Here is a 12,149-nt window from a genome sequence, read left to right on the forward strand (position 1 = left end):
CAATGACATAACACACAAGTGACAGTCATGAAGTAACACAAATCCTGGAAAGGGGTGGATCTTCATGACCGATGGGGAAAATACAAGCTCCAACTGCACGTAACCAACAAATAAATTCCCAGACTTGGAAGTCACTATCCACCTTTATCCCTCTGCCCCATTCAATACTTGCAGATTCTCCTTAATGGAGAGGCTATTGTGTGCTAAAGACCTCTTTTTGTCTTTTCTCTTGTTTAACCCTCTCTAGGGTAGGTGAGGAAAATCCTAGTTATAGCAAATGCTCAGCCAAGGGCATAGGTCATACCTTCCTTTCTGAATTTAAAGAAGGCTCACCGTGAGGATGTCCCTTGGAGTCTACTCACCACTTTACAGTGCTTCCCCACAATGGCCTTCACTTACAATGTTTTCATCACTACCTGTAAAAATCCTACTTTTTAAGATTCATTCCAAATGAAGCTTTGCCATGAAAAGTTGAGTTCCACTTCTCAGTGCCACAGCCCTTTGCGTTAACCATCAAGGGAGTTGTTCCCTCTACCACGTTACCCATGTACGTTCCCTTTTGGAGGTCAGAAAACATGCGTGCTCTGTAGATTTGCTTCTGGAGTGTTCTGTGCAGCCCAGTGTCATGGTGGCAGAAATGCCAACAAATTCCAAAGAATTACAGAATAAATGTAGCTGAGTAAATAATCCTCATAAATGCTTCCTGCCAACAACTAGCCATAAGTCCTCATCTAGTGAAAGACCAACAAAACCCAAGAACTAAAAGTGCCAAAACGTGAAGAGCAGAATAAATGTCTAGAGGTGCTTCTGACCAGAGAGAGATGGATGCGTCTTAAAGGAAGTGTGGCATGAGGAAAAGGTGATCGTGGACTGCCCTCTTTTCTTAACTCTAATTTGCTTCCATGCGTATTAGCAATAAATGAAGGTGCCGGGGACTCTGTCTTGCAGTGTGCATCGTCTCTACTCCTTAAAATTGAAAAAGGGGACCTTTTGGTGAGAGGATTGAAGTGGCTCTCATATGACAAGTGAAGTAGGATCCATCAGAGCAGACCTCAGAGGAAAAGCAGCAGGTACGGTGGCTTAGCACCATCAATGGGTCAATGGGTGCCAAGGATGCAGCCAATATGGCGGAGGGCTGGATGTGGCCTAGCCTACAGTGGGACTCTTCGGAGAGCTGCTCATCCATCTCTACTCTCTGATAGGAGTGAAAACTTGGTTACTCTAATATTTAGTGGTTGTTTTTTTTAATAATAAAAGAAAATATATTTAAAATTTGAGTTTTGGGGTTAAGGGACTTCCTCAGTAATCGCTACAGAAACCTGTGTCACAGGACACAGCTTTCCAGGTAGGGATGGCATCTAATGAAGGATTTGAAAATGAGACTCAAGTCCTATCTAATGCATGTTCTTTGTCTTGTGACTTGAGTCTTTCTTCTCTCCCCCCTTCCTCCTTCCCTCCCCTTTTCTCTAATCATTTCTTCTTCTTCTGTGCTAGGGATTAAATACAAGCCCTGGCTCCTGTAACTGTGCTCTCAACCGCTCAGCTACAATCTCCTCCAGATTTAAACCTTTTGAGGGTCCATTCACCTGTATTATCTGAAGTTTGTTTGTTTATCTATTTATTTATTGCCTAGTTGGGTCTATCTTGTGATCAACACCACGATCAAACGCAACCTCGGGAGGGAGAAGAGTTTATTTGCTTACATGTCACAGGTTACAGCCCGTTACTGAGGGAAATCAAGAAATCAAGGCAGAAACTTGAGGCAGTAACCCTGAGTCAGAAACTCCGTGGAAGAATACTGGTTATTGGCTTGCTCAACTTGCTTTTTAAAAATACAATCCAGGACCATTTGGCCAAGGGTGGCACCATCCACCGTAAGCAGAGCCCTCCCATGTCAATCATCAATCAAGAAAATGTTCCACAAACATATCCACAAGACAATTTGATGGAGGTAATTCTAAACTGAGATTCTCTCTTCCCAGAGATGTCTAAGCTTGTATCAAGTTGACCAAATCCAATCAACACCAACCTTGTACCTCACTGAACCTAGAACTTACCAGTTCCAGTAGACTGGCCTGCATCTACCCTCAAGGATGGTCCTGCTCCTTCCTTCCCAGCACTGAGATTTTAGGAATGTTCCAGCACTACCAGTTATTGCATGGGTGTTGGAGATCCAAACAAGAGTCCTCACACTTGTATGGCAAGCACTTGGCCAATTGAGCCATCTCCCCAGTTCCTCCAGTTAGTGGTTAAATGACAATGCTGATCATTGTGTATCAATAGCTCAGTCTTAAGAATAAAGATATCAGGTATATTTGACACCAGTAGAACTTCCTTAATATGTGATGAAGTTCTCGATTTGATTCTCTCTCTCTCTCTCTCTCTCTCTCTCTCTCTCTCTCTCTCTCTCCTGTTCTCTAATACAAACACACAGATAAATAGATGATAGGTAGGTAGATAGATGATAGATAGATAGATAGATAGATAGATAGATAGATAGATAGATAGATAGATAGATAAAGATACCAACATTTTTTTTCCAGAAACGTCAAAAGACTTTCGATATCATTTTAATCCTTGGTTGTGTTTTAAATTCTTCACGAGGGGCTAAGAGAATCTTTTGATTTATAATTCAACTATTATTTTCTTGTGAAAAATAATGCCCAGAAATTGATGTACTAAATAGTTCTTTAAGATCACAAAACCAGAGCTGCAGTGTGTAGACACCAGAAAGCCAAGTGGTACGTATCCTTTTAGCTTTAAAGTGATGACTCTTGTGGTAAGTGATTGCCCAAGCTGTAATGAGTGCAACAAGCTCATGCCTGTGTAATTCCTGAAGCCAAATTCTTATTTAAATATGGAAAGGGATCCTTTCTGATAAATCTAATTTGCTTGGTGGACATGATTCACACGCTAACCCATCCTGAACAAGTTTTCAAGGTTCAGAAAATATAAGCAAATAAAATTCCAGGTAGGAAGGCATGCCACTTTAGCAAACGATATTCATATATATTCATAGTTATTTGGGGCAGTTACAAGTAACCCCTATGGTTTAAACAAAAAGGCACAGGCATAATTACACAGTTGGGCTTTTGTAATCTCCTTTTAATCGTTACTGGCTAAACAGTCAAAAAACCTTGAGTTTGAGTGCAATTAGGACCAGCTGCTCATTAGATTTAGCCAAGCTAGAGGCTACCTCAATGAAAAGTTTATAATGGCTATTACCACCATACACAGTTTCAATATTATTAATATACTCATTCTCTGCAGCCGACCATGAGGACAGATTTAATCACACGATCCTGGAACTTAGCAGTCCATCCGATTTCTTTATAAAGCATTAAATGCCAGAACGACACAGAGGCTAACGTTATAGTAATAGAAGTAATTTTACCTAATAAACTTTATCGTAAATCCATGTAAGTAACAAAAATAAAATTGAAACAAACATGCTATTTACACAGATTTGGTTCTTCTTTGTAACCATAGAAACAAAATATTTTAAAAATATGCTGAGTACTTTTTTTTCGGAGGCCATAATGAAAGGTAATTGGGGTGGCATCAGGGACTTTCACAGATCCTAGCAGATTGATTATCTTGTCTGTTGGTCTGCCGGTATCTCGGTTGTGATGTTTCATAGTCTGCGAGGAAACCTGGGGCTCCGTTCACAGCAGCAGGGACTTATCCGCACTCGCGTTCATCTTTGTAGCTTTAAGAACATTTACATGGACGATTATGCCCACAGGTGACAGGAAACCAGTGTTTCAAGAGGGAACTTGATCACATCTCTAGATAACACAGGTATCCTAAACAAGTGTGCCAGTGCCTGCAGGCTTCGCGCTGCTGCCAGGAGCACATAGTTTTCGGATTGGTAAGAACGGCCAAATGACGCTTCGTGAAATATAAATGGGAGAAAGGCTCAGAGCGCGCAGTAAAAACCCTCCACCCTTCTGTCTAGGAGGACCAGAGAAAGAACTTCGGCAGCTGCAGGATATGGCTCTGAGGGTTCCCATAGCAGTCTGCCTCCTGTTCAAAGGTGCGTAATTTCCTTTTTATTACCTTTGTGCCACCTTCAAATGAGAAGATCTAGTTCTCTGGATTCGAAGCTCTTCCTGGCAAGGATCAGAACAAGGGATGTGTGGGTTAATTATGCTTTTATAGAAAATCAATCTCTCTCTCTCTCTCTCTCTCTCTCTCTCTCTCTCTCTCTCTCTCTCTCTCTCTCTGCCTGAAGTGTTTGCTTTATGTAATTGAAGCACACTTGATAACAGCTACTGTCCTACAGTAAGCTGTGCGTGGCGACTGAATGAGTTATGTGAATACATGAACTTTCTCCCGAGAATGAGTGTATTCTAGTCTTCCATAACTGTACTCTTGTCAAGGGGACAGCTAAAAAGTAGTCTGGAACTGCTCTTGTCAGGTTCTGGACTTCAATGAATGCAATGAGTTAGAACCAGAACAGAAAATGGGAAAACCCCCCCCCCCGCCCCGGATAAGAGCCCCTTTGGGTCTGTTGTTAATTCACAAAGGAAGCTCACCTGTGAAAGACTTTCTCCCGCCCCCTCCCCACCACAGCAATGAAGGCAGCACTGAGTGAAGAAGCCGAGGCGGTCCCTCCCAGTACGACGGAGCAGAGCGACTGGACACTTAACATCACAGAAGGTATCCTCTTCTTCCCACTCTAGTTCAAGGGACTTCTTTCAAACTTTCAACAGAATGTTGCATTAGGACGGAGAACAGTTGAAAATTTTTAACTAAATCTTTTTAGATAATCAGCTACTTCAGAGAGATGAAGTTAAGCTGAAGTGACAACTAGGTGTGTCTGCCAAGGGTTGCCTTTTAAAAAAATATATACAAGAAGGAAGTGAGGCAGGGGTGAGAGAAGCTGTGTATCTTCCACTACTCTCCTAAAATGTGAGACCTGCCATGGGTTCCGTTGGGATTCTGCTTGACTCCCAATGACCCTTTATACTGGGTGTAACTGAATATGACTTTGACATTCTAGAGGAGAGACATTGTATTTTGACTAGGACAGGAAGCTTAGCAGCCACAGAAATGACAGCTACAAGAAGCAGTGTTTTTGTTGATCTTTGGGAAGGCCTTTTCTTGTGGCTTGTCATTTTAGCGTATGCTGCATTTCCTGGTCAAAACTTGCTTTGGTTATCCTTGGTGGTGGTCATATATTTCCATCTCAATGTGCTTTATCATGAAGACTTCTTGCTGCTGCTGGGCATGGCATTGTAGCACACCTTTCAAACTTATGTGAACTAGAGATGAACTTGCCTGTCAAGACCTGAGTCTGAATGGCTAATGACTCTCACAGAACTCATAATGGCCCCTGATAGAGAGATGATGGTTTGTGAACAGGACCCAGGAACTCTTTATTTTGTCTTCAGGGTCTAGCCAAGAAAAGAAGATGAAGCCAAATGGTTCTTTTCTAAAAATGAAAAAAGGGGAATCCCTAACTGATCCCCATTTTGCCAATAATTTTAAACACCTAAAAAAAAAATGTGTTGCTCATTTGGTTTTTGGATGTCGATTTTGCTACAAAGAATGTGTAGAAAATTTAAAGATAGGCTGGAGAGATGGCTCAGCCATTAAAGGCTGGGCCCACAACCCTAAAATATAAGAAAGTTTGAGGACATGGTTTCATCTCAATGGTTGATGTCATAGACTTGTTTCCAGCACCTCCACCCTTACCCTTTTCCTCTCTCAGATTGCTGAGCTGTAAATGAAGTCTCTGATTTACATAACAACAGCAATGAAGAAAGGGAGGAGCTATTTCTTTCCTTTGCTTTCTTTGTGGGAAAAAAGTTTGTATTTTCCCCTGCTTTGTTGCAATGCTGGGACAGACTGAGCCTTGTGCATGCTAAGTCTCTAACAGTGGGCTATTGCCTCTTGTTTTGCTTTTTAACTTAAAAATATACATCTTATATCTTATAAACACTTTAATGAAGTTATAACTAACTTCTTCCCCTCCAAAGAAAACTAAGTCTCTCTGGGGTGCCCTTTCTCTGGAAATGGTTTCTTTCAAATTCTCATATTTTCAAGAGAATCCTTTAGATTTGCCTAAGTGAACTTGGTTTGTTTTAAATTAAGAATAACTCAGTACAATTTGAATGAAAATTCTCTTCTTTTTATTGGATATTTTATTTATTTACATTTCAAATGTTATCCCTTTTCCTGGTTTCCCATCTGCCAACCTCCATCCCATTCCCCCTCCCCACTGCTTCTATGAGGGTGCTCCCCTACTCACTCACCCACTCCCACCTCCCTGCCCTGGCATTCCCCTACACAGAGGCCTCTTCTCCCATTGATGCCCAACAAGGCCATCCTCTGCTACATATGTGCCTGGAGCCATGGGTCCCTCCATGGGTACTCTTTGGTTGGTGGTTTAGCTCCTGGGAGCTCCAGTGGGGTCTGGTTGGTTGATGTTGTTTTTCTTCCTATGGTGTTGCAAATCTCCTTCAGTCCTTTCTCTAATTCCTTCATTGGGGACCCTGTGCTCAGTCCAACGGTTGGCTGGGAGCATCCACCTCTGTATTTGTCAGGCTCTGGCAGAGACTCTCAATGTCTCCAAATAAATTCCTAAAGGGATAAATTAAGTTAAAAATATCGCAGTCTGCAAATCTGAATGTCAACGTTAAGCTCTGGTATGTGTCCTCTAAGCAAAGCGATATGGTATCTTGTTGGTATATAGAGATTTAATATTTTTTCACATGAGAAGGAATGTTTTTAAGTCTGTTTTTTCCCCCCATAAAGACACTTAAGTAGGATTGCTTTAGCCTCTGTAGGAAGGCACATACAGTAGTATAGCATGGGGAATGACTAATAGTAAGGAGGTGGATTTATGCACTTAACACACCATAAGATGCCACCAATTGTACTTAAAAGTTTAAAGACGGCAATGATTCAATTATGCGGTTTTCCCAAAGACTCTTTCCCATTGCATCAGCACCAAGGATGGTGCAAGTAGGTGTTCCGGCTCGCATGCCAGCACTAGTAGCATCCTGAAACCCAGATGATTTTCCAGAGTACCCTTTCCTCACACGGGTGTCCCTCGAGGAGGTTTCTGGTCACAAACAACACACTATGGTCATTTTTGCAGTGTTGAAATGAAAGAAAGAAAAAGCTACAATGGATCCCATCCCCCAGGGCTTTGCCACTTCTCCACAACACCTCTTAACTAAGCAGAACGTTCACTTAGTCTGTTGTAGTGTTGCCATTACCTGTGTCCACCTGAGCCCACACTGGTTCTGGCTTCTTATATCAAGCGTTGGCAGCCCCCCTCTAGCTAATCAATGAAAATGTTCCCTCTCTTGTCAGCATTTCCTGGAAGTTCATGGAAGAGTGAAAGAGGGGATTTTCATCCTCTCCTCTAAAGAGGAAATAAGCATCTATTTTATTATTGAGCAAAGTTACATCCCTAGGGGGTGACATATTACTGCCTAGGGATATGCAGGGAAAATGCAAAGTGATATGAGGTCTGCTCTAATTAGCATTGGTTACATTGGGAACCATGGTTCAAAACTTCCTCCTAAGCTAGAACCAATGCTGCCACCTTTTGACCAACTCATCTCTATGCTTTATTGTGTCGCTTGTAAAGAATGGGACAATCCTAATCCACCTCCACCCTATAACTAATTAACAATGTGTGGAACAACAAGGAACCCAACCTTTTAGATAGAACACCCCTCCCCCCCCTAAAAAAATTCCAACACTTCCAAGGGTAAGGCATCTAAAATATTCTTGAAATAAAATGTCTCTTTACATATGTATTGAGCTTGTATTATGAAAGTGGACACATTTAAATGTTAATTAATGTATCCCTTTTTCCTAGCTGACTACATAGAAGAACCTGTAGCTTTGAGGTTCTCCCATCCCTGTCTGGAAGACCATAATAGTTACTGCATTAACGGAGCATGCGCATTCCACCATGAGCTGAAGAAAGCCATCTGCAGGTAACTACTGCAAAGAACTTAGCAAGTCTTAGAGATGGGAGAAGGTGAAGCAGTTGCAAACTGCTCTGTCTTGTCCACTACAAATGGTTCTTGTTGGCCAATAGGAATTGTACTTCCCTGGGGAAGACTATTCTTCCTGTTCCCAGCATTCCTTAGTTACCCATAATTCTTCATATGGGGTTGAGAAATCATGAGTCCTACTTCAACCCTGGTCCACATTAGCTTGTCTGTTGACGTCCTTGTTCAAGTCATGTTCAAGCGGCCATGTTGGGGAGACCTCATGGGTGTTTCCTCTGTCATTTCTAGGAGAGACAGTCTCACAGAAAGCTCCTTGTTCCTCTTAAGTACATGGGAGTTCTTGGAGGTTGGAGAGGAGTGGGGAGAAATGATGTAATTATAATCTCGAAAATAATTTAAAAAGAATGGGATGATGGGATGGCAGGGGAAGGGGGAAATGACGATTGATCTGAATGTGACTGGCCATTGTATTTGAATATTATGACCTGTTTTTTTCTAAACTACTTATCCATATTTCTCAAAACTATAGTTCCCAGACTATAGCATGCACAGAACAGGAAACTTGTTTGGAATGCTGACTTTAAGATCTATAACTATCAAGTCAGTATCTGCATTTCTGACAATATGCAAAGGTGACTCTGAACTTTCACAGGTTTCCGGGATGAGACAGATTTCCAAAAGAAGAAAATCTATTCTGGAAGATAACATCCTGGAGCTACCATGACCCTCCCTTACCCTACACGGATTTGCTCAGTTTCTTGACAAGCACTCTACCTTTTCCTCCTGTCAATGAGGGAACGAGTGAAGCCTATTAAATTGGCTGTGCTAAAGTGCAGGCTGTTTCATTAATGGACTGATTCCTGTGTGCCTTAGCAAATGTCTCTTTTCCCATTCTTTGAAATACATCACTTATTGGTTCTTCTGTCACTGTAGGCTTTACCATTGCATGTTCTTTTCTCTCTTTGAAGATGCTTTACTGGTTATACGGGAGAACGGTGTGAGCATTTGACCCTAACATCATATGCTGTGGATTCTTATGAAAAGTACATTGCGATTGGGATTGGCGTCGGATTGCTAATCAGCGCTTTCCTTGCTGTCTTCTATTGCTATGTAAGAAAAAGGTATGAAAAAGACAAAGCATTAAATTAGTTGTGTGTGTTCACTTGACAAATATTTATTGAGTTCTTACTGTTGATGTGTGTGTCTGAGAAGCCCCTCTGTAATGTTTTTGGTGCCTTTTCATGAACCCAGACAAGTGCTTAAAAAATAAATAAAGGAAGAAAGAAAGAAAGAAAGAAAGAAAGAAAGAAAGAAAGAAAGAAAGAGAGAAAGAAAGGTGAAAAGTCCTTACCAATATAATTAGAATAATGGAAATTTATAGTTCCCTTTCTTCTTATCTATGTTTACCTGAGTCAAAGTTCTAAGTGGGAAAGATAGCAGGCCTTTTGAAGGCAGAGATTAAATATATCTTACTGATGAGTAGACATTTAGTGTCCAACAAAGCATTAATATTGAGTAAAAATAATTTTAAGAAATGAATATTAAATGAATGAAAACATGTGACAAACATTCGCCACTTTCTCCTTAGTCATCAAGGGAAGTTATCTTCAGAAATATTGTTTACTGATAAAAACCCAATATTAAGAACTTAATCTACTGACAAGTTTATATTAGTTATGTATGTATCATATTATTTCTAGTTTCCCCACACTGGTTATTTTTCATTAAATCCATACACCTAGGAAAAGTCAAAATTTAATAAGAGTCACATTAAAAATATATTTCTACAATAATATTCATATTATGGTACTTTCACTATTCTCATTAAAAAAAAAACAACTAAAATTCCATGACCAAAATTAGATAAGTTTGTTTTGCTTAATAGATGTCTATCAGAAAGGGTTGAATATGTGTTTGATTAGCTTTATGTTGGTCAAAGAGATGAAGAATAAAAATGAGAAAGAGAAGGAAGGGGGAGGAAGTGGGAGGAGGAAGAAATATCTGTACACATTCATGAGCTGGCATGGAAAGTCACGCTTTCTAGAAGAAGAATCCAAGATGTAGATGATTGTGCATGTGACAGTGGTGTGACAGTTAAGACAAATGTGTCGTGAGCTAACGAAAGATGACAATGCAGTCCAAAGCTACTAAGCAAAAAAAAATGTGGCTTCAGCTCAGTGTAGTCTCAGCCTGATTCCACAGGAAGAGTGGAGATGTGAATGGTATCATAAATCCATCCCAAAGTGGAGTCCATCTTGGCTTTAATGCTTTATATCAATCAGTCCTGGGTCATGATGATCACAGTGAGGATAGGGATCAGGGCCTTACAATCTCTTAGAAACTTGCTAACAAGCTACTCTAATGGCCCTGGGTAATTCTCTAGCACAGGATGCTACTGTGCATGGGTTATTTCCTGCTGCTGGGTGATGCAACTGCCAGTAGATAAATGGCGTCTAGGTAGAGTACGAAGGGCAACCGCTCTAACAGCACACTAGTAGGTGTAATCCATAAGGATTAACACACAGCCCTCTTACGGAAACCAATGTTCTCTCTGTTTTAGGTGTCTAAATGTGAAATCACCCTACATCATCTGCTCTGGAGGGAGACCATTGTGAGACCTTATAAGATACAGTCATCAAGCCATTTGTCAAAAGCAACAGGGACTCCCATGGAGATCTTTGGATGATACAAAATGTGACAAACTGACTTGAAAATAACGGAGGTTGTGGTCATGATGATGTAATTGACACCTGGCTCTTAGCTTTGGTCATCTTTGGGTGTCATGGAAGCTCAGTGAATGAACTACAGTAACAGAAGCCAAGTTCCCTACCCTTCCTGGGGTTTGGTATTGGGTGGTTGTTGTCACCACAGGAAGACTTGTTCCATGCTTCTGATCATCTCAGATGTGAATTTTCATTTTAATTGTTTTGGCCACACATCAAGCCAAAGTAATGGCACTCCTGGGTTCTTCGGTACTCAACGTTATGGGCACCTGTCCTGATGGACCTCATCACAAACCGTCTGTTCTCATGGGATTTCAGGGGATTTGGTATCAACTTTTAGATGAAAGCAATGAATGGCTCAGTTCCTCCAGTGAACCAAAATTGCATTAAACCTAAATCACTAGGAGCGGAGTGTCCAAGGCAAGCATGAATCATACCCAGCTTGTGACCATTTGCAAACTCCATCTGTATAGTTTGGAAAAAGCAGGTGAATTCCTGAGGACTGAAAGTCACCTGGAGCGGGTAAACAGCTGTTCCTATATGGATTATAGAGCCTGTAATGGCTCATCTGTCCCAGATGCTTTTGGGCATCATCTCAGCCTTTCATTGGAAGACTCACACTTGGTATCCATCACTTGAACCGAAGTCCTAGAATTCACCAAATGAGTAAAAGCCTACAATTGTTCCCAAAGCGGAAACTGAAAACTAGATATGGGAACAACAGCATGGGGAATGTAACCATTTTTGACTGGTTAATAGCGGATTTGCACATAAGTGAAAAAGAAACGATCTTAGAAATACTTATTTGGGAATCGGTATACCTCTTTGGAATTGTTTAGGCTACATGATCCAGTCTTGGGCAAGTCTCTTACTTTCCTTGTGCTTTGGTTCTATTTTCCACAAGACCTATGTAGTTCTAAAATTGAACTATAATAGAAGAAAAAAAAACCCCTCCTATATCTGCATGGCAAGTAAGATTATCCTCAATGCTTCTATTCTCCGCCCCATCTCTACCCCTCCCCAACACCCCTGGATATTACCCTTAGTATATATTGTAATGTTCAGTTTGTAAAGTAATAATTTATTTTAAAAGGAAATACAAAATGAAATTACAAAGTAGTAACAGCTTCTGCCTTTCCTTTCTGGATTCAGTCAAGAGGCAGGGGCTTACTTCTTTTTCTCGTAGGTAGAACGATTTGATTGTGAGGGCAATTAAAAGAAAAAATCAGGCTTCAATATCATTCCAATAGTAGTTAGTCATAAGACCCATGCATATATTGACATAGCTTTTCATCCGCTCTTAAGAATACAACCTTCTGCTTTCCTTTGAAGAGAAGGAATTTCCTTGTCTTTGTGTTTCCTCCAGAAGGAGTGTAATGGCGCTGCTTTGCATGTCAGCACTTTCTGTATGGCAAGGTTACATCATGCTAAGGGGTGGGGAGTGTTG

The 12,149-nt window shown here is 40.9% G+C and overlaps 1 protein-coding gene across 1 annotated transcript; it reads left to right on the forward strand.

Annotated features, from left to right (window-relative positions):
• The first annotated feature begins 3,736 nt into the window (after window positions 1–3,736).
• On the forward strand, window positions 3,737–11,728 carry Epgn (epithelial mitogen). The gene is made up of 5 exons (XM_032916537.1): window positions 3,737–4,036; window positions 4,576–4,662; window positions 7,841–7,961; window positions 8,948–9,100; window positions 10,540–11,728. The coding sequence occupies exons 1-5, from the start codon at window positions 3,907–3,909 to the stop codon at window positions 10,592–10,594; spliced, it is 546 nt and encodes a 181-aa protein (XP_032772428.1). The 5' UTR covers window positions 3,737–3,906; the 3' UTR covers window positions 10,595–11,728.
• Window positions 11,729–12,149: the final 421 nt, after the last annotated feature.

Source organism: Rattus rattus, chromosome 11 (genome assembly GCF_011064425.1).
Source record: "Rattus rattus isolate New Zealand chromosome 11, Rrattus_CSIRO_v1, whole genome shotgun sequence".
NCBI lineage: Eukaryota > Metazoa > Chordata > Mammalia > Rodentia > Muridae > Rattus > Rattus rattus.